Source organism: Coffea eugenioides, chromosome 10 (genome assembly GCF_003713205.1).
Source record: "Coffea eugenioides isolate CCC68of chromosome 10, Ceug_1.0, whole genome shotgun sequence".
Classification (NCBI taxonomy): Eukaryota; Viridiplantae; Streptophyta; class Magnoliopsida; order Gentianales; family Rubiaceae; genus Coffea; species Coffea eugenioides.
Window position 1 is genome coordinate 3462428 of NC_040044.1, and position 22788 is coordinate 3485215.

The following is a 22788-nucleotide window of genomic DNA, read 5'->3' on the forward strand; positions in this document are numbered from 1 at the left end:
ACACTTAAATCCCTAAATCCTTATAAAATGGGACACTTCAACCACCACGGCATTCAGGATTCTGTTAATAATTTTCCTTAATTGGGAGGTATTTATAAGTTTAGGGACTTAAGTGTCCCATTTTGAAATTTAGGGACTAAAGTGGGTAATCGTCCAAAGTTTGAGGGGACAAAGTGGAATTAACCCTAATTTTAGTCCTTTCAATTTTCATAGAGATGAATAAACACAACTAACACGCAAGCACCTTGCATGATTGGCGATCCACCCCATAAATAATACACACTAGTCTCTAATACTGAGGAAGCGTTATGACTTTGGACTGGACTGCTTCTTCAATGATGAAGGTTCCACTAAATCATGGGATAAGATGGGAGGGATTATACGTAGGTTAGCTGATTGACAATGAACGGACGATAGATTGAGGAGGACGAAAGGATAAAGAGGCTTTGACATTTTAGTCCACTCTTCTGCTTTTGAAAATGGATAGTATGAGGACGAGCACATTGGACCCTCTGCCCTAGATTACCGACACGTTCCAAAATGACGCGCTTTTCGCTTTTCCAGTGAGAAGTGAGAACTGCATCTTATAGTGTGTTGTGAATGGACGGTTACAAAAGGAGGCAGACAGTTAAAATCGCCAAAAAAAAAAAATAGTAATAATAGAAATTGATGTTAAATGATTTATGATAATAGTGCAGCACTTAAATTTATTGCATGATATGTGTGTGTGTGTATATATATATAATTAATTCCATGATTTTTTTTGGGAGGGGGGGTAAGATTTATGAAGATGTATTACTTAAGGGGCATGCTCATATTTTTGTAAAATATTTGGGGCATGAAGGATAATATTCACAAGGATGTAAATGAAAACATTTAGAATTTTAAAGGGATATAAAAGGACTTTTACAGTCTTGGGTGGGTAGGGGGAGAGGGGCGAAACCTAAATTTTAGAAAGATATATGTGAAACATTTCCAATTATTTAGAGGACGTAGAAGAACTTCTGAAATCTTGGAGGTAGGTGCTCTTTCCAACCCATCCGCCCTCCCCTCTTGCATCCACTAGTTTATACAAGTATTTCCCGGAAAGGAAAGTGGGATCAAGAATGTAAGAATAATTGTCATATGGATAATGTCAATACTGGTGGCTTAATTCTCGATAGATATCATCTATCATGAAGAGTATTTGACATGCCTTACAACCTACTAAATTATGCCGCAATTACTGAAGCAAAACATGCAGTTGATCGCTAATGCAACGAAGGTCGAACTCGAGCTCGTAAAAATAAAATAATAATATTTTTTAATAAATAATAAAATATTAGGAATATATATTTAATTTTATTATTAAAATTAAATATATATAAAAAATCGAACCAACTCGCGAGCTAATAAGTTGAATATTTTTTAATTCGAATTTGACTTAATCAGCTCGAACTCGATGTTGATCGAGTTCAAACTAATCGATCGCGATTCGATTCGTTTGCAACCTTAATTTACAGTTGAACATTTTTTTTTTCTTGACTTTGCATATTCACAAAGTTCAAATTTCGCGTGCTGCATCTTGATGATAAGTTAGCCATCTTCCAATCCATCTAACCATCTCCTCTTACCTCCACGTTGCTGAAGCTTAAAAGCGATGTTGGATTTTGGAGCAAGAAATCTTGAACGAGGAGATGCATCAAGCCTTCTCTTTTGCCGATGAACCAAAGCGCGTGAATTTGGCTGAAGCAGGGTGTAATTCAGTGGCATCATCAGCCTTCGATGGAGAATTATTACCTTGGGATGGAATGGAATGGACCGTTCAAATGCTGATAATTGCTGTATAGGGTGCTTGCCCACGTGTTACAAGATTACTTAATACTGCTCCCATCTGCAGAAGAAACTGCATTGATGAATTCTTGTTTTGTTTAATCAAAACAATCAATCTCTATCATCAGTCAGTGCATTTCAACAAAACAAAAAGGATTATGTACCAGAAACGGAAAAAGATAGAAGAGGTCGGTCGGGCCTTTATCAAAATTACCCGCTGCACAGGAATGTCACTTTACGAAATAATAAATAAAAAGCACCCAAAATGCCACACGGCACCACCAAACTGATGCCACTTTGATTAGTCCCACCTCTCCTAATCCAATTATTTTATGCTGTGGTTCCGATGCCCTTTAACTACCAACGGCCCAGAAAACTTACCTTTCCTCTCAACAGTTAGGAACCTGATGTTGATACTCATCATCACTCTCCTCTACAACGGCCCAGAAAACCCCCTTTAATTTTTTCTTCTGGTTCCTTTCATCACTTATTGTTAGACCAAGATGTCCCTGTCCTCCATCCCATCGTCCACCTGCAATTTCGATTCAAACTCTTCCACCGTCCAATCAGTCCAAAATTCCATCCTAACCTCTGAAACGGTATAGCGTAGTTATCGTACATGATAACAGTAGTAGCGTTGCTGTTGCATGAATTTCACTGTTGCTAATCGCATCTCTTCAAATAAGGGAAGGTGAATTTTTCCTCATCTGTTTAGGTGTCCAGGTGTCAAACATGAAAGATTCAACTTGATAGCATGCCGTCAGTATTGAATATGTGTAATTAATAATAATAATTTAATGGGACGTGAAATATCTCGACCATTTACCAGTAGTGGATTTTGGTTGGCATGGTACCTAATTACCCCGACAATGTTCAGTCACGGCTGTAGCAACCGATCGTACAGCTATGGAAGTCAGTACAACCGGTTGGTTCTTCATTAGCCCAGGTGCATTTAAACGGTAGCAGACAGCCTATGCTCTCTGAGAAATTGATTTTCACAGCCGCCCTCTAGGGGCAGTTAGATATATGTAAACGTGGCTCCGTGTTCGGATGGATCATTTTTTTCAAAAATAATAATAAGTTTTACAAATGTAATGCTACGACAATACACAATAACTTAAAAAATATCTTATTCATACAATGTATCAAAATTTTCAAAAAATTTCATATACATTGCTACGGTAAAATTTTTTAAAAATACCCTTAAAAACAGCTAATCCAAACGGAGATTAATTTGATCGAGATCTCTTATTTATAATTTCTCCTATCTTATCATCCAATCTAATCATTTTTCAAGAGTCGTTAGATACTAATTAACTCTGCACCATCAATTTTTCTCACAGCCCATCAATTTCTCTTATTTACACCGCTACGTAGTAAAATTTTTCAAAAACACACATAAAACAGCTAATTCAAACGGAGATTAATTTGTGTCGATATCTCTTACTTACAATTTTTCCCATCTCATCATCCAATCTAATCATTTTTCAGGAGTAGTTAGATACTAGTAATTAACTAAGCACCATTAATTTTTCTCACGGCCCACTGCTACCTACCTGTGGTTTCTTCTCTATGATCATCTAATGAGCGCATAGAAATTGCCAATCTGAAATCGGTTTATCAGGCTTAGAAGCCTTTGGTTATGCCCAGACATAGTGTCATGATAAGAAAAGGGCAGGAACATTTTGTATGTTTTAAGCGAAAACACTTGAAGATGGAGTGCCATTAAGAAATACTACTATATGTAAAATACAAAGGCAAAGGAACACGTTTTCCTTCCAAATATGAAATCCAAACATTCTTTAGAAAAATCTTTAAATCTATAATTAGATATAATTATTCCAACTTAAATTTATAGACACACCCTACCACCATTACCATTACTTCTAGAACTCAGGAAAGGAGACAAATATGCTAGGGGTTGGTGTGATTAATGCATTGGTGAGCTCATGTGCACGAACATGGATGTCGCCGTCCGGATTCAATATATGACTGCCGGGATCACGTTGGTGGTCTCTCATTCACGAAGCACTTTTCGCAATTTTACTTGTTTTTATTTTCTGCTTAAAATATCTGGAGACGGTGGACACATGTACGTTAGGGATAACAGAACTGCTAAAGTGGAGCATCAAAATTCAAAAGTTATAATCAGGATCTAGCTTTCTTCGCTTTGATCATGTGGATTGGATTGTCCACAGCCAAGAAAAGTAATAGTAGTAAAAGGAAATGCTAATGAATCAGTAACTGGTTCCGTAAAAAGAAATTCCAAGAACCAACCAGATGAGGACACCAATATGGATGATGATATAACCATATTGTCAGCATTCGATGCTGTTGATTGACTCTCTCCATTATTTACTAGTATTCAATAATCTGACCTTCCATGCATTGATAAACTAAAGCAATTATACGTTTGGAAATGCTGGCCGGACTTCCACTTTTACAAGATTATGAAAAAATAAAATAGAAACAAAAAAATTCTCCAAGAAAAATCTCTCTAATCCTCCCAGAAACAGAAGGGTAATGCCAGAAACAAAGAAAAAGCAACTTGCTAAAATCATGCAAGCAGAAACAAGCCAAGGCATGAACTTTTAACTCGAACAACTTATAATTTTAGTTTCCTTGTAAAAATAGTGATCAAGATATCATCATCACGAGATGTCTTAAAGTAGGACTAAGAATGAGCAAGCAAGAAATTTTGACAAGAAATAAGTCCCATTTTACACTTTACAACCAGGACCATAAGGCTTCAAATTCTAACAACACAAGATCCATTATCATGTGTTTGGGCTGCTGATACCCACGTCAACTTTATTCCTCTCACTGAAAGAATGAGACTAAAGAGAATCCAGGCATATTTTAACTAAACTCTGAGAGATGCTCAAAAGCAGTGAACAGATTTTCCTTTCTTTTTTCTTTTTTGAGGGGAAGGAGTGAACAGATTCAATGCAACAGAGTATCAACCAAAGAACGATATCTCTTGTTTTTAAAACCATGAATAATATTCCTTTACTGGTTTCCTTGACCATCATTCTTATACAATGAAGGGCTACTGAAATAATAATAATGGTTGTTGACTGCTGCCGGGAAAAAAACTTCCCTTGATTTTGGACGATCGTTTTCTCTAAATGAGCAGATACCATTTTATTTTTTCCTATTGTCATATTTGAGTTTATTAAGAACTTGTCTCTTTAAATAAAGAAATTAGAAACACCACTACCAACTGAAGAACCTTTTTTGTTTTTTTTGAAGGAAAACTAACTGAAGAGCTTAATTCGCACCTGTAATACCCAAATCCCAAATACCCAAAGTTTATTCAATTTTCAAAAGGTTGTTTAAAGATAGTAACTCATTTAAGGTAGCATTGTGTTCATATTCATCAAAAGGAAACAAACTATGGCATGATCATTCACTTGTAAGTCCGCCTACTACAACTGGATCACAGAAAAATGTTAATCAGATTAGCAGTGCTGCATTCACCATTGTACTCCAAATGATAAAAACGAGGTGCGTGGACCAGATTGATTTCGGTGTTTGTATCATCACCCCACTGTCACCAACTTACATTTAGATTTTGATGTTTGTGGCCATCACCAGATTGCTAACAAACTCAATAAATAGTCAACGACCCATTAAAAAAAAATGAAATTTCAGTCACAAATCAACTTCAGCATAATGGAATCAGCTATAATAGCCCTTACGACTGCTAGTATTCTCCTCCAAACAAAAAGTGGTACTAGTTCCATTCAGTAAAACGTCTGATACCCTTAATGGCGTCAACAGTGCAAAATTAGCACACTGAAAAGGTTTAACCTACATTTTCAAAATCAAATATCAGGATCATGGACATAACTCCCTACTACAAACAGATGCCTTTGCAGAACCAAAAGAATGTCTTTCTTTTTTCCATAAGACACAAGTTAGCGGGACAGCTAACAACGGCACAAGTAATATGAAAGTTTCGAGCGGCGTTTGCTCCAACAATTGCAGTTATATTTCCTTGAATCTCTATTTATATACTCAGAATTTCCAGTGAAACTAGGAATGATGCATGGTTTTTCTTCCTGTAGCAATTTAAAAGCATGACTATAAGTGCAAAAATGAGAAGTATTATCCTACAACCTTCAAATCATAGTAAACTCTCAAGATTACAAGGAAAGAGCACAATATCAGCTAATTGAGAATAATACCACAATAAGAATAGAAAGTCAGAGAATTATAACCTTTACAACTAGTTTATCTGTCTTCCTTGCATTTCATTGATAACATAAATAAATAAAGTAATACGGGATACACAACTGAACCAAAAAGGGAAGTTTATCTGTGCATGTATTGCAGAATCACGGAACACATGGCTTGAAAAGAAAGAAATAAATATACACCAGTATTGCATACCAAAAGAAAGGTCCTAGTAATATGCTCTAGTTGTAACACCAGAATTTCTACTCACACCGTCTAACAAACACAAAAAATCTTTCAGGCAGGTGAAAGACAAACTAAACAATAGGCAGGAAGTATCCTTACGGTAGATTTCTAACTCTGAACAAATTGAGAAGTTTACCTTCAATCACTACGCCTAGGCTTCTTAAAATGTCTTATGATAAAAGTGTCTGCATACAGTGGATAATTTTTTCTGATCAAACCCTTTATACATTTCCAGTACGAAAAGTCAACCAGCTCTCCATCCTTTCGGACTATGAATAAACATCGTGATCTATCGAAATCAGGATGATAGCCAATCTGTCAACCAGAACACATAAAATTGCAGCATCGATCAATTTTGTCCAAGTGACATGCAGTATATAGCACTTTTGGTATTAGTAGTAATAACAGCATATACTCAGCAGTAAAAAAACACATGCGGCAGCACTTATTCTTTGTTATAATACCAGTAATACTAATAATGTAGGAGTTGTGGCAGCAACAGCTAAACATTTTACCCAGAGACAAGGGAAGCTGTATTTCATTTTGTCTCAAACTAAAATGATCATGTTTGTTAGACCTATTTTTATCTCTAAGATTCTTTGCTTGTGTTGTCACCAAGAAGAACAAGGAGAGATAAGAAGATCTTGATGCGTGGTTATAATGATAATATGCTCAAGATGCATGCAGTTAAATTATACATAGGATTTTACATGATCTCAATCACAGAGTTCACAGAAGCCATTACACAGGCAACATTCATATTATTTTCTAAAACTCCATAATTACTTTTTGCAAACTGATATACACTAAGTAGCAATTTTGACAAACAGTTAAAGTGGACCAATAGCTGAAGAACTTCACTCGAGCAAACCATAGAACATGTCTCCTCCAACCTATGGTCAAATGAGTTGATAATCTCTAAACTTCCACTTCAAGCTAAAGCATGGATTGTAGTTCCAAAAGAAAAAAAAGAAAAATCCTTCAAGTATCTCTAAAACATTGGCAGAAGTGAATGAAATGGTAGGGGTAAATATCATTTGTCAAGTCAGTGGTGGTGCAATACGAACAGTCAGCTCATATCTGTAACAGATTTTTTTCTTTTTTTGTTCGAAGCATCTGTATGGAATGCTATCATGTATACTTTCAACTACCAGTCACAAGATAAAGCTAAGAAAAAGGTTTTACAGAGTCAACCCGAAATATTCTGGGATAAGGTTTTAGTTTAGTTCAGTCAAGTTGTATGCACCCATTGCCATGTAAACTGGTCAACCAGGGCATCAAAATATGTCCAAGAAATTTTAACTTGAGAATGGAAAAAGTGTTCTATTTCTGTACTCGCATAAAAAACAACAGTGACTAGCATGGAAGACCAGAACTAGACTTATTCAATAAATCTAATAAGTAAGGGAAGTTTTGAGAATGAGAGAGACCGTGATATAATCTACTCCACTTCCAATTTTCTTTTCACATTGTGGATGATATGGAAGCACCCTTTCCAGGATTGTTCTCTCATGCTCAGGACTTAGCCTATCCCCACTTTCATACCTGTAATTAGAAAGAAAATCAGAAAAAGTGATCTACGGCCAAAAGTAACAACAAATATCATAATTTTCTTTCACATATTCATGAAGAAAGCAGGAGGTGGTATGCAGACAACCATATTATATTGCAATTATTATTTTTGAGTGAACAGAACAATGCAATTGGGAGTGAAGAGGTTTGGTAGATGCAGCTCACCCCCAACTTTTAAGACATAAGTACCGAACCTACACCGATTTTTATGAGAAATAATGTGTTTCTTGCCTGCACTGATATAGTGCTCGTTTCACCAAACATTTCCAAACAATTTATACCAAAACTAAAACTTCAAAAATGATGTTAGCATTGGTGCAAGAAGTTTAACGAAAATGATAGGAGAGCAAAATTATCACTAAAAACTAGACATGGAGTAATAGAATGTGCGCCAAAAGTATTACCCTAAATTTTGTCTAGAAGCTCCAAGAACACTCTGAAATCCGTCTGCAATTGACACTAACATTTCCACTCAGCTAATGCATCAACTTGACGAACCAGCTAATTAACAAAATGCATAACATTCAAATGGACAGTAAAACACCATGCTAATCAACCACAAACAGTTATTCCAAACATAGAGTGTGAAAAAGGATGGGCCTTGGAGCCGAAATTCTCAAATTTGCCTCGTTTCATCTTCTCTTAACCGATTCAAAAGACAAAATGAAGCATTTGATCCTGTAAAAAGAAAGTCTGAGAACTTGATCTCACCAAACTCAACAGAAAACAATCTCTATCCTTAAGCTGTGTATGGTTTTCTATTATTCGATATTGGAAGTGCAGCTTACGGAAAACTAGTTGAATTTGAATAGAATAGCAATCCGCATTTTGCTGGAGAACCAAACACAGCTTTACTAAATTACCAATGACTTCATTCAGCTTTCTCCCTAGAAATGCAAGCATAGTACTGGTAACATCGCTAAATTCGATTGAAAAATGTTACAATTTTACAAAAAAAAATAGAAGCAATAAGCTGGGGAAAAAATGCAAATTACATAATTAAAGTACGAAAATGGAGAGCCTACTTTCCGGAATGAAGAATCATCCTGACAAAGTTAACAAGGGGAACTGTATCCTGCAAAATCTGGTCCTCCCAATCCACCCACGCTTCCACCTCCTCACCACCACTCCTGTACTTGTCATCCTCCTCCACGACGGAATCTTCCCCCTCCGACACAACCGCCGGAGAAACCACCGGCTTTCTCAACAACTCCGCACCGAACGAGTCGGAGCCCCGACCTTCTGAGCTAGTGGTTCTAACGGCAGCATAACGGCGCAATTGAGAGCGGTTATAAGGGTATAATTGGAAGGATAAAGAAGGAGGAGATAAAAGCAAGTTGGATGAGATAGAATTACTACTATGAAAAGGGGAAGAGTTCATAAATTTTGAGGAAGAAATTGAAGCCATTATCATTGTTTAATTTTTTTAAAAAAATATATGTAATTGATGGATGAATCGTTATTATTGTTTAGCTTCAAGATCATCCATGGAGGTTGCCGTGTGTGGGCGGTCCCAAGGGAATGTATGAAGGATAGAAGGAAGGGTAGCAGAAGAAAAAGCAAGCTGAGCTAAGCTAAGCTAGTAAGCTGTGTTGGCGGGCTTGGATATTCATTCGGATAAAGTGGAGATTTTCGGGTTGGGACTTGGTTGGTTGGCCTATTACTTTCTGTACACTCATGGGTCATTGTGGATTCGGGTATCATATGGATATCCGTATTAATTAGCAGTTGTGTTTGTGTCATTTAAGAAATTGTTATTGCTAAACAACACAAAAGAAGATTGCCAGATGTTTAATAATCAATTCTTGTTAGTGTTAATTTTTCTTAAGAAAATTATTTAATTTAAAAAATTTCGCTGCACCATGTTGAAGAATCGGGGTTGGCACAAGTTTTATTGCGTTCAAACTTTGATAATAAATTGTAAATTTCGGTACTTAAGAAAATCTAACTATAAACCTAAATTAGGCCGCAAAACAAGTAGAGAGTAACACGACTAGTGTTCAAGCTCTCAACATCCTCACACGGTTTGTTTGGATTGGCCTTTATTTCCCCAAATATATTTGCTTACAGCATCATTACAATTTTCAATACACCTTTTTACCTTTCCAATTACCTTTTCATTTCACATACATCACATCACAAAAAGTGCTACAGTAAAAATATCTCGAATAACTTACAATCCAAACAACTTAATTTGTTATGAGATGTAGGAATTTGTGAATTGAGACCATCTTTAATGTTTTCAATTCGAGACCATGTTAATCGAAACCCTAAAATGTCTTATTCTAGTTTAGTTTTGGTCCATCCATTGATAAAAGCCTATCAATTTGATCCGTTGTAGAAGGGATGACACTAAGATAAAACTTTGACATAAGAAGAAGCTAAATCAAATTTTTTTTTTATTATACAAATTCATGATGTTATAATTATATAACCTTCATTTTTTGACTGACTAATTTGGTAAGAGTGAAGTATTAATACACGAGAAAGTCAGCTTCTCAGCTGTTAAACTTACAACGACTCTTTGTATACATGGAACAAATAAATGCAAAGCAATAGCAAGAAAAACAAATCCAAAGAAAGATTTCGTATGCAAAGCAATAGCAAGAAAAACATCCAAAGAAATATTTCGTGGTCAAAGCCTCGTTCTAAAGCTAAACTCAATAGCACGAGTAAGGCCTTGTGTGATAACTCAATTCAATATTTAAATTTAATGGATTCAGATCTTAACATGGTCAAACGTATTTGATAACTAAAAAGTGAACATCTGAATTAATTAAGTGGCACTGAATTTCCTAAACAAAATTTGTTCTAAAAAATAAGTGATAAACTGTTCACTTATTACTGAATGTGGTGTAGACTCAAATGTACTAAATTTAATACTTAACAATTGAATAACTTAATGGATTTAGACTTTAGATTTTAGATTTCAATTTTCAAATTTCATTTTTATCAAACGCACTCTAACTCATGAGACCTTAAAATTGATTCTTCCTAAAGTATTGAGCAAGAAATATTAGTATTATCGGTGAACTCAAAACATATATCATAAAACTTAATCTACAGCATATTTATTCCTTATGAGTATAGAAACCAGGTAATTGAAAAAGTTATGAGACACAATCATAATCTAAATTTGGGATTTCAAAATTTTGGGTGTCAAGGCTCTTCCAAATCGTACTGAATATTTCTAAATAGCATAATTAACCACTCCATTCTTACGTCTTTTTTTTCCTTATTCTTGCTTGTTTATTGTAGGCTTGCAGCCGCCTTCTGGATGGAGAGAGTGAGGATTGACCTTTTATTTATGTAGTAGTATCTTGAGCGGCAATTAAGCTGAAAATCTGTAGGAACTTCCACAAAGATTCCTTGAGTTGTAAGGAGGGGGAGGTGTGTCATTATCAGGATCGACGAGTTAATTTCAATATGTTTGAACTAGCTGCAAATTAGCGTGTTATATTAGACTTCAAGTATGCAAAAGTCTTTAAAAAAAAGAAAAAGAGAAGGGCAGACGACTCTATATCTAGGCTATTTGGTCAACTGCTCGCTGGATCATCATCTCTCTTGATGGTTGTGGTTCGTTTTCTGATAGCAAAATGAGATGTCTTGCCATCATATTCTTTCTGGGCTTCTTTGCGACCCTAATACGTGAATCAAAAGCAACAGCTGATGAGAAAAGCATCCAATATTGTCCCATGAACCAACGGGCTGTAATGGGGAGTATTGGTGGGATATTCGATCAGAGCTCTCGTGTGGGAAAGGAGCAAGCAATAGCGGTGACGATGGCTGTCCATGATTTCAATCGCTGGTCACATTGTTCAAATCTGGCCTTGCATTCTCAAGATTCAAAAGGGAACTCAGCTCGAGTGGTTTCTGCTGGTGAGTTTCCTCTCCCCAACTCTTATAATCATCGGACACACCATAGGCAAATACATAAAACTTTTCCTCCTCACCATGTCCATATGAACTCGTCGGCTTGGTAAAGAGTTTGGCACTCATGCAGCAGCAAATTTAGTTTTGTTGCCTGAAATCTTGCAAGATTAGTTATAGATGGTGCTAAGAAGTGGAGACTACCAATTGTTAATTCAGACCTGAAATGAAAGGGCAAATTATATTGCAACGTACAATCCAATAATTATTTCTACAGTTTTTTTTTTTTTTTTAATGGCAAAACAATAGAACTACTTCTTTCAAGTCTAAATTGCATTTGGACTTTGGAAAGATAATGTTGGCATTTCATCCAACAATTACTGTAAAAATAAAAATTCAAACTGCGACATTCACACCAACCAAATGAAAGAGTTGACTACCATTTTACGTTTTGATTTACAAATAGTAGCTAACATGATGAGCACCAGTCGGCAACAAATTAAGCACCGGGCTGCATGCCCTTAACCAAGGGTTTCTAAAAACGGGAAAGTAATTCGAAAGAAATGGCAACTAGTTTCAAAAGGGAGGAAGCTATACATATACTAGCAAATTACTATTTACTAGTTTCAAAAAGGGAGGAAGCTATATAGAATTCGACATGTAGGCAACTAGAACGCGATGAACATTTATGTGATCTACTTTGAGGTAATTTTTTTAATGTAGCCAGAAACTAATAATCTCCAAAAGTGAAATACTAAGCTTACCTGCCTTGCCATGTGATTTTTTTTTTTTCCTGGTATCTAGTGACTGAGCTTGTAAACAAGAAGCAAGCGCAAGTCATAATTGGACAGCTGACCTTGCAAGAAGCAACTCTGCTTTGGGATTTTGACAAAGTCGCCAAAGACATCCCCGTCATTTCCACAGTTCCGACTGCCACCTCTCCACCCTTCCTACCTTCTCAGCCTCCATCCTTCATCAGGATGACTACTGATACTACTCTCCAAATGCAAGGAATTGCTGCCATAGTTGGCCAGTTCAGGTGGCGGAGGGTGATTGCAGTTTATGAACATAGCAACAGCTTTTCTGCAGATTCCGGGCTCATCACTCACCTCGCTGACTCGCTCTGGGCCGTAGAGGCCGGCTTGGAATATTATTCAGCTTTCCCTCGCGTAGTTTCTCAGACAAACCCACAAAAATTCATTGAGGAGGAGCTGAGCAAGCTCAGAACCAAGAACATCAAGGTCTTTACTGTCTTACAGGCTTCTCTAGACTTTGCAGTGATGCTTTTTGAGAAGGCTAAAAAATTGGGCATGATGAACAAGGGTTATGTATGGATTGTGATGTCTGATGTGGCGAACCTTCTTGACTCCGTTCAGTCATCGGTGTTGCTCAATCATATGCAAGGTGTAATTGGATTGAAAACCAAGTATTTGGACACTAGTGATTCTTTTCGAACATTCGAGCTGAGGTTTAGAAGAAGCTATGGATCAGAATATCCTGATGAAGAAAAGTATTCTAGTCCAAGCATATACGCTCTTCAAGCTTACGATGCAACATGGGCACTTGCCAAGGCAATACAAAAATCAGAAAAAAATGGACTACAAAATTCTACTAATTTAGGTAATTCCATTTTATCTAGTAATTTTGAGGGTCTGAGTGGAATAGTAAGCTTCAAGAATGGTGCTTTATTGCAGAAGCCTGTCTATCAATTAGTGAATGTGATTGGTAAAAGCTACCAAGAGATAGCAATATGGTCACCTGATGAATTTGGTTTGTCGGAGGACCGGATTAAAGGTGATGGAACGAAGATTAGAATTGGACATGAATATGCCAAAACGTGGGATTTGGGTACAATTATTTGGCCAGGTGGTCAGTTGACAGTTCCCAAGGGAATGGAATTGGGTAGCACTGCAAAACCTTTGAGAATTGGAGTCCCCGCAAAAGGTGCATTTAAACAGTTTGTGAATGTTACTTTTGACCAGCTTAGCAATGAAACAACCATCACTGGATTTACCATCCAAGTGTTCGAAGCTGTAGTCAAGCGCTTACCTTACCACTTGCATTATGTGCTAGTCCCATATAGCAGTTCGTATGATCAAATGGTGGATGAAGTCCACAATAAGGTACTGCTCTAACCAAAATAGTTCAGTCTGACCATGTAACTGTGGATTGAGTACAGTCTACCTTTAGTATTTTTCCATTGAATATATAGACATTAAATAGTAGAAAAAGAATGAGAAAGTGTTCAAACGGATGGACACTAATATAGTTATTTGGCTATAAAGAGCTTTTATGCAGCAATAGGTGACATAGAAATAATGGCGAACCGATATGAGATTGCAGACTTCTCCCAGCCCTATTTGGATTCTGGCCTTGTCATGGTGGTCGCTGTAAAACCAGACACTATAGCGACGAAAATTCTTGTTCTAAAAGCATTCAAGTTGAGCATGTGGACGATTATGGCTGCAATGACCATGTACACAGGGGTGACAATTTGGTTAAACGAACATGCAAATGAGAATCCAGATTTTGGAGGAACGTTCCCTCAAAATATTAGGACCATGCTCTGGTATTCTGTTACCGTTCTATCTTTTGCTAATAGTAAGTTGATTCCTACTTGAAAATATCTCCCATTTGGAGGACTATTCAATGTCATTTATCTTTAATTTGAGACATATTTTCCTTGAGGCTTCACAAATTTCACTTAAACTTTGATGGGGAGATTTCTACACGGATTTTAGATCATTAAGACAAGACAGAATGGTTTATTGACGTTTATTTGGCAAATGATCATTTACAGGAGAAACTATCAGGAGCAATTTATCGCGCCTGGTGCTGCAGACATGGTTATTTGTCACTCTGGTTGTGACAGCATGTTTTACTGCATCGGTTACTACCTTGATGACTAGTCCGAGGAACAAACCATCTATTGGAGACATCGATTATCTATTAGCCACAAATGCACCTGTCGGGTGCAATGGGAATTCTTTCATTGTTCGTTTCCTGATCGATGCTCTCCACTTTAGGCCTGAAAATATCAGGAAAATTGGGTCCTTAAGTGAATATCCTGGAAAATTTGAAAGCGGAGAGATAAAAGCAGCCTTTTTTGTTGCCCCACATGCCAAAATCTTCCTAGCCAAACACTGCAAAGGCTATACAGTGGCAGGCCCCAGCATCAAACTCGGTGGCTTTGGATTTGTAAGACCGAACTTTAATCCAGTCTTGAGTCTTGACACATGTCATTTCGTAATATTAGTTGGTTCAATTCTGCTTCTACATGATGGACTTAATTTATTGATCCTTACTAATACACTGGCGATGAGAAATTTGTTGATGATAATAATATGCCAGACAGGTTAATAAGCTCTTTTCTAGGCCATCTGCTAAAGATCGAGCTCCATCACCCACTATGTGTCTTGAAAGGGAAAAAAAAAATAAACTGCACTTACTATCAAGCATGACATGATCATTCAATCTTGACACATTTTCTACTGATAAACAGAAGAATAATGGTTCTGTTTATTTAATATTTTCTATGTATTGATTCTCTTTTGTTGCCCCTTTAATTTGTGTTTGACCTGTATATCTTCTGCTCTAAGCTGGGCTCATTTACAATTTCCTCGTTTTTGTCTCTCAGGTCTTTCAAAAGGGTTCTCCTTTGGCTGCTGATATTTCAGAGGCCATTTTAAAAGTAACGCAGACGGGAACCATAGATGAATTGGAGAAACACATGCTTTCGTTTTCAACATGCTCTTCTTCATCCACGGGAGGGGATCACGATCAAGGCCAAGGCCCTGATGGAGTAGGCACTGAACCTTTCTTTGTTCTTTTCCTAGTTTCGGGCGGCCTTCTTGCACTTGCATCTCTGAACGCAATCCTCCGCCTACTGAAAAAGCACTTGGACAATCATGGCTTTATAAACGGAAGAGTCCTTCGATGGGCGTCACTGCTTCTTGCACGAGCTTTCACAAAATCTGGGACAACCCTTTTGAGGAAAACCCCAATTATTCAGAGACCGAATAACGAAATAAATATGCATCGTAATGAACTGGAGCCAGATTTGAGGGCCATTGAGCTAGCAACCAACGTTCTCAGTTAAGTTCTTTCCTCCTAATTATGTGTAGAGTTCACAATTTCTTTGTTTCAGATCATCCAATTTATGATAAATACTGTTGTATGAAATGTATAGACGTCTTTATTAATTAAAAAAAGGATAGGAATCTGAAGGAGGACTTTTGTTTTTCTTGAAAAATGTTAATGCTACTCCTTTATTTGTTACCAACATATATATTTTTTTTGTTTTGGATCTTTGACAATGTGAACTGGACAAGTGCCATTTAAATTCACAATCAAAACAAAGGTTATGGCCATGTTTATCGTTTCACATCAGTAAAGCAAGCAGTCAGCCAAGAGGAATGACATTAATATTTCTATCTCTTTCTTTTCTTTTTTTTTTTCCCCCTGAGTTTCGCCTATTTTCAAAGTATCCAAAATCTATTCCATAATGGAAAGACATACGTGAACTTTCTAGACTATATCAAGACTGGCTGGTATGTAAACCATCTGCTATCATTTTCTAGAACTTTGCTAAGCGAAAGAATTATCAACAATATATGGTCATAACTTCACAGATGATTTTTGTGAGACAATAACCTCAAGTGTCATCGGGCAACATGAGAGCCAAGAGATAAAATCCTTGACTAAGTAATTGGATCTCCCAGAAACCAAAACATCCACAAGCATTGGGACATTAGCAAGCACTAGAGTTTCTGCTTTAGTAATTTTAAGTGAGATTAGGTTCGTATCACAGAAAGTGAGGGTTTCTAAATGGAAACGGAAGGTCACCTCCAAATTCTTCAATGCTGAGACATGAAGACTTGTCAAAACTTGAGAGCCATGCACTTGTAGACGCTCGAGAAATGGGCTCCCGTGCATGGTTCAAAGTCACGGTTGCGGTCTGAACCGTTACACATCGGTCTCGACATATCGATCGCGATCTCGACAAGATGTGAATTTTTGAAATATTTAATATGCTAAAAATTGTAAAATATATGATAAACAAAAATAATTAAAAAATTAGTAAAAATCATAAAAATTCGAGTTGACTCGAGATGATTCGGAATGAGTCGGTGTGACTCGACCGTTTTAACCCTTCACGACAACGTCTCGACGAGTTGAATATCTCGGTATCGTGTCGTCACGGTCTCAGCCGAGTCTTCAAACCATGCTCCCGTGCAAGAAGAATTCAAGAACTTCCCTAGTCACATAAACATTAATCAAATTTCAGTGTTCTGAGTGGCTTAAAATCAACCACTTCATGAGGATGACTGCTCAGGCCGAGGGATCCAAGCCAAAACGTATAACCATTTGAGGGAACACATAAATTCTCGCCGTTCTCTAACAAGTTCAATTCTAGCCTTTGCTCTCTCCTTTCAAGTGCATCCTGAATCCATTTGTCAATCTCAACTTGAGAAGACTTGTCCAAATTTAAAAAAAAAAAACCCTAAATTCATCCAGTGTCAAGGCTTTGGATGGTTGCAGTACATTGTCTACCCATTAAACATACTTGCACCTTTCCCTTTCGCGGAACCTGCTATGGTTTGATGTATCAGCTAGGGCTGTCAACTTGTCTAACACTACAGAAGCATCAAAATCAAGCCAAGGAACGCGCATCCACAGATCTATCCAACGTTTTGAGAGAATACTCGTTCTAGCAGCTTCTTTAAATGTCAGGAAAAAGACGGGATGCGAACAAGAACTTCCAGTTCATAGTTCGCCAATCAGATCCTTCAAGACTTGCTCTTTGTTTCCACACTATTAAGTGAGGGAAGAAGAAAATTTATAAATGTTGCAGTAATTTAGAGCAAAATCGTTGGATGAATAGCAGAGCTCCACAAATGCAGTAAACAAAAGAAAATTTATGTTATTTAGGTTGATCCAAGGCCTTACCTTCGCCAGTCCATTCGTCGGTCCAAATGTTTTAAGCAGCACCCCCCTTAGACCCATCAAGATTTAAACTTTCTGCTAATTTTCCTTCCTGCTGCTTATCAAACTTCCTTGCAGACTCAAAATTCAATGTTACCCAAAAAAGTTATCAAATTTGTGCATCAAAGGGAAAGGAAGCACAGTATTAGGCCTTGAACTGACCAAAGTGTAGTAAATTTCAATATAAAAACGTTACCCTCCTCGGAAAGAAAAGGTAATATTACATAAATTAAGACCAAGTAGAGAGGTTTCCAGAGTAAATAGCCTGCTAAACAACTAAGGATGCCAGAAGTGTAAGCATGGCAGGAGCCAAAATTATGTCCAAGTAATAAAAACTCGGTCTTGGCATTGGAAAACAAAGCCAGTGATAAAATTGGCATCAGAATAGAATACCCTAATGATAAGATTTGATCTTTGGCATGACCTCTAAATTAAAGCATGCTGCAAAAACAATATCAACCTAAAAGTGAAACACAGATCCGAAAATTAATGACAAAAGCAACAAAAGAACACAATCCACAAACCATCAAGTGCTAGTACCCCACAACCAACCAAGTTCTAGTACGAAGGTCAGAGACCTTCAAATAATTAGAATTTCATCTTTCCTTGTTATGATAATTCAAGGCAACAAGGGGAAAAAAAGACAAAGATACAAAGAAAAACATGAGTTAAAAAAAATTGAGAAATTTTAAATCCCAAAGAAACGAAATATGGTGCAATGGCTATTGGCTAAGGCCCCCAAACAGAAAAAAAATTAACAACTAGAATTTATACTTCCTTTTTTATACCAAAAAACTTCAACTCCCTAATGCTGATGTTTCAAAATTTTATGGTACCAGTTTCGAAGTTATTCGGAATTGAGTCCGTAGGAACTTGGGAGTTCAAACACAGCACCATCAGATGCCAAGGGAAGACAAAGTGGATTCCTAATGGCCTCTTCTTCAAGCTTGCAAAGGATGCAGGAACAGAAATACGAAGCAGAAGAACGAACCGATGAAAATAACGACAATCACACAATCTCAGACTCTGTGCATCCTTAAAAATCACAAACTGTACGGATCCTTAAATTACCATGGATTGGACTGAAGCCGTTCTTCCTGAAACATGCAAATAACAATCCAGAGTTCAGAGGTCCATTCCCTCATAACATCGGGGCCATGCTTTGGTTTGCTGTTACCATTCTATCATTTGCTCAGAGTAAGTTTCACTGATTACACTCCAATCAAAAAAGGCTTTTTAATGAAAGAAGACTTTGTAATCTAAGGATATATAGTAACAATTTTTTGACGCAAAATTATCCCTTTACAGGAAAATCTATCAGAAGCAATCTGTCATGGCTGGTGCTTAGCAACATGGTTGTTTGTCACAGTGGTTGTGACGACATGTTTTAGTACAGCTGTTACTTCATGGATGACTGTTCCAAAGATTGAACCATCTATAGTCGAAATCGATAATCTATTATGGGACCGATGCACCTGTTGGCTGCAATAACAATTCCTACATCGGTCGTTTCTTCACAAATGTTTTGCAATTCAAGCCTGAAAATGTCAGGCCAATTGGGTCCATCAGCCATTACCCTGAAGCTTTCCAGAAGGGAGACATCAAAGTAGCTTTCTTGGCAGCCCCACATGCCAAAGTCTTCGTTGCAAAGTATTGCGAAGGCTACTCCGTAGGAGGGCCCAGGTTCAAACTTGGTGGCTTTGGATTTGTAGGATTAGTAGTAAGATCCAGATCCCAGTCAAATTCATTGTGTTTTAACATATTTATTCCTATATTAACTTATCTTAGCTGGGCTCATCACGGTATTCGTTTTTTTTTTTTCTGGCCTCAGGTCTTCCCAAAGGGTTCTCTTTTGGCTGATGATATTTCAGGGGCTATTCTAAAGATAACATTGACAGAAACGATCGATCAAATGGAAAAAAGCACGCTTTCATCTCTAAACTGCTCTTCATCAGCGGGGAAGATAATCAAGGCCCTAGTAAAATAGGCACCGAACCTTTCTTTTTTCTGTTCCTAGTATCAGGCAGCCTTCTTGTGGTTGCATTTGTGAATGCAGTTGCACGTCTACTGGAAAGGCATTGCTCGATTTTTGACTGTATACAAGCATCATTGATAAACAGAAAAGCTCTTCACAAAATTTGGAACAAGAAATTTAAGGGTTCCAAACATGCACGGACATTCAAGGGATTGAGACAAATCAGGAGCAGGATTTTTGCTATGATCTCAAACCTAGTTAGTAAAGAGGATAGCTTTTATGAACATGGTAATCGGAAATTATAAGCCAGCTTTTCTCGTGCCCCGTGTCACTCATCTTGCTGTTGCATAATATTTGAAGGTGTCATGTTTTCAACCTCACAATGAGCTTTCCGTGGAGGATTCTACTTCACGTCATTGTTCGCTGGAAATTGCTGGACAGTGATCCTTTAATGAAGGTTGCAAGGTCCAGTAGTCGTTTTGTGCTGTAAGGCCAGTTGTAGTCCACAATGTACCAAGACAGTGAAAGCCTACGAAATTGAATTAAACAGCCAAAAAGAAAAAGAATGCAGCGGTGTTTATTGTTTACTATGGCATTGGTCAATTTGTTTTAACGGCCGCAGGGTATAATTGGAAAGAAAACGAAGAAGGAGATAAAAGCAAGTGGGATGAGATGGACCTTTTTTTTTAAGAGATAGAATTACTATGAAGAGGGGAAGTGTTAATAAATTTTCCGGAAGAAATTGAAGCCATTAGCATTTACAATTTTTTTTTTAAATATTTTTGGGTATTGGATGAATTACTATTCTTTAGCTTCAAGATCATCCATTTGAAGTTGTTGTTTATTGGTGGTCCGAACTAGTCAAGTGAATGATAGATAGAAGAAGGGTAGTAGCAGGCTGCGGGCTGGATATGTTCGGATAAAGGGGAGATTTTCTGGTTGGGTGGTCTATTTTCTGTCGATGAATTCGGGTACTATCTGCATTTCCGGTAATAAATAGCATTGGCGTTTTTTCTTTTATATATATATATATATATATATATATATATATATAATTTTTTTTCTATTAGTTAAGAAATCATTCTTGCTATATGCTAAACAACACAAAATAAGATTTTTTTTTTTTAGTTTCGAACAAGAAAGGGGTGGAAATTAAAAAGCGAGAAAAGGATTGGGGATTTGAACTCATAATCTCTAATTTTTAAAATCTCAACCTTTAAAAGAAAATTGCTAGATAGAAATAAAAAGATAAAATACTGACAAGATATAAACTAATAGTTAAGAGTTTTTTTTTTTTTGTAAAATTAAAGCATTTGAAACCTTCCTATTCTCCTTAAAATAAATATCTTAAATGAAATGTATACATATCTCCAAATCAAAGGGATACTCATTTGAAGGACGTTTTTTTTTTCCTTAAGTGTCTATAATCTATTCCATATAGAAAAAAAAAAAAAGATACGTGAACTTTCTAGACTACATCAACACTTGCTAATATGTGAACCACCTCTTATAATTCTCTAGAACTCAACTCTATTAAGCAGAAAAAAAAATCTAGTAAGCAGAAGAATTTTCAAAGTTGGTTTTAACCTTATAAATGACTTTCTTGAAGAGAACTTCCATGCATATTATTCAGAATAAGTCAGAAAAAATTCTAAATTCTCGTCAAATTAAAAGGAAGGCAATATTTTGATGACTAAACAATTTTGTACTTTTAAAAAGGAAAAATTAAACATATATAATGCCCTATAAATTTGCATTTTGCTACATAATTCCCTTAAAATTTTAAAATATCCACATAGCCCCTATAATTTCATGTAAAGTGAATGATAGATGGAAACCATCACTGAATAAGGTGATTGAACCAAACGCACTCCAAAAATATATGCGAGGGAATCATAATATCTACTTAGCTCTCATATGATTTGCATAAATATTCACATTACTCCCTTATAATTTTTGCATTTATCTACATTATTTTCCTACAGTTTTATACAAAGTAGTTAGGCCATTATTCAATTTAGTAAGTGCAATACCGACATTTAAACTAATGACATTGCGGATGTTATTTTCCATCATATTTTCACTTTACATGAAACTATAGTGGAATTATGTGGATATTTTGAACTATCATGTAGGTCATGTGGTTATGCATGACCACAGGGGGGGGGGTCATATGTAGTTTAGCCCAATAACATATGAAAAATAAAAGAACTCATAGTATTAATGAAAAATGGAAAAAATTGATTGTACGAGATGGGTAGATTGTCCTCAAATTGTAACCCATTTTCATTTTTATGAATAACATGATACTAGTGCTTTGAACTACTTTATAAATGATATATATGTTATCTTATCTGATTGTAATTAGTATGAAACTTAATCACTATAAATGATGTCACAAGGTGAGCTGCTGCATTAGTTTCACTATCTATAGTTGCAATCACATTAATTAACACCCTTACTTAAAAGAAAAAATTAACAACATCCTTAATTAGTTACTTATTCCTGCTTCTCCATTTTGAGCCTACTTCCAGGAAAGGTAGAGCCTTCTGGATTGATCTTTGCCAATGAGAAAATTAAGCTTGAACTGGTCTAGCGAATATTGGTTGAACACACAGAACTTGGTGATGGGGGTCGAGTTTACATATGTGATATGACTTCTTTGGATGGTATTATATTCCTATGAAACGAGTCCTAAGTTTTGGCATTCAAAACATAAACTACGGTTTGACTCAAATTAGTTGAAATAGAAGTTCTGTTAGACTAATTTATTTTTCTCTATTTAAATTACCGCATTTTTATTACCCGAAAGAAATCCCTTTTATATATATAATCATGTAACAAGAGCACAAATGCAGACTCAAGTAATTTGTGATTCTGAATTGTGAAAGCATTTTTTTTAGTCTCAAGAGAAGGGAGAAAGAAAAAAAAAATTGAACAAAAAATTTCATGATCACTTGACTGATATATTGCTGAATTAAGTCTTAGGTGAATCTGTATCAGTTTTTCAAGCATTTCATTTAAACTTAAAATATCTGTTTAATCATTACAAAATTTCCATGAAGTTTCCTAATTGAGCTCAAGGAGGAGGTGTCATCATCAAAGCAGTTGTACTCTCTTTTTGAAGATATTTTTAATCTGTTCAGTTC

The 22788-nt window shown here is 36.4% G+C and overlaps 2 protein-coding genes across 4 annotated transcripts; one reads left to right on the forward strand and one right to left on the reverse strand.

Moving 5' to 3' along the window:
• Positions 1-5524: 5524 nt before the first annotated feature.
• LOC113749580 (protein DCL, chloroplastic) lies at positions 5525-9390 on the reverse strand. Of its 3 annotated transcripts, none has more exons than XM_027293366.1 (4): positions 8835-9390; positions 7668-7782; positions 6374-6552; positions 5525-5625 (listed from the first exon to the last, which is right to left on the reverse strand). In XM_027293366.1, the coding sequence occupies exons 1-3, from the start codon at positions 9221-9223 to the stop codon at positions 6376-6378; spliced, it is 681 nt and encodes a 226-aa protein (XP_027149167.1). In that variant the 5' UTR covers positions 9224-9390; the 3' UTR covers positions 5525-5625; positions 6374-6375. The 3 variants fall into 3 exon arrangements, with proteins under 3 accessions (XP_027149167.1, XP_027149168.1, XP_027149165.1); XM_027293367.1 differs by lacking the exon at positions 5525-5625 and adding an exon at positions 5634-5876; XM_027293364.1 differs by lacking the exon at positions 5525-5625 and having other exon boundaries at positions 6112-6552; positions 8835-9389.
• A 2015-nt stretch (positions 9391-11405) lies between these two features.
• Positions 11406-15904, forward strand: LOC113749256 (glutamate receptor 2.7-like). Its single transcript, XM_027292944.1, has 5 exons — positions 11406-11688; positions 12484-13802; positions 13965-14280; positions 14480-14877; positions 15317-15904. Exons 1-5 carry the CDS (start codon positions 11406-11408, stop codon positions 15776-15778), a joined length of 2778 nt encoding a protein of 925 aa, XP_027148745.1. The 3' UTR covers positions 15779-15904.
• The last annotated feature ends 6884 nt before the right edge of the window (positions 15905-22788 follow it).

Coding starts and splice junctions, on each gene's coding strand:
- LOC113749580 (XM_027293366.1), bottom strand. CDS start 9,223: ATGATAATGGCTTCAATTTCTTCCTCAAAATTTATGAACTCTTCCCCT. Junction 7,783..8,834: donor ATGATTCTTCATTCCGGAAA/GTAGGCTCTCCA, acceptor TTCTAATTACAG/GTATGAAAGTGGGGATAGGC. Junction 6,553..7,667: donor GTGGAGTAGATTATATCACG/GTCTCTCTCATT, acceptor TCTGGTTGACAG/ATTGGCTATCATCCTGATTT.
- LOC113749256 (XM_027292944.1), top strand. CDS start 11,406: ATGAGATGTCTTGCCATCATATTCTTTCTGGGCTTCTTTGCGACCCTA. Junction 13,803..13,964: donor TGGATGAAGTCCACAATAAG/GTACTGCTCTAA, acceptor TTGGCTATAAAG/AGCTTTTATGCAGCAATAGG. Junction 14,878..15,316: donor AACTCGGTGGCTTTGGATTT/GTAAGACCGAAC, acceptor TTTGTCTCTCAG/GTCTTTCAAAAGGGTTCTCC.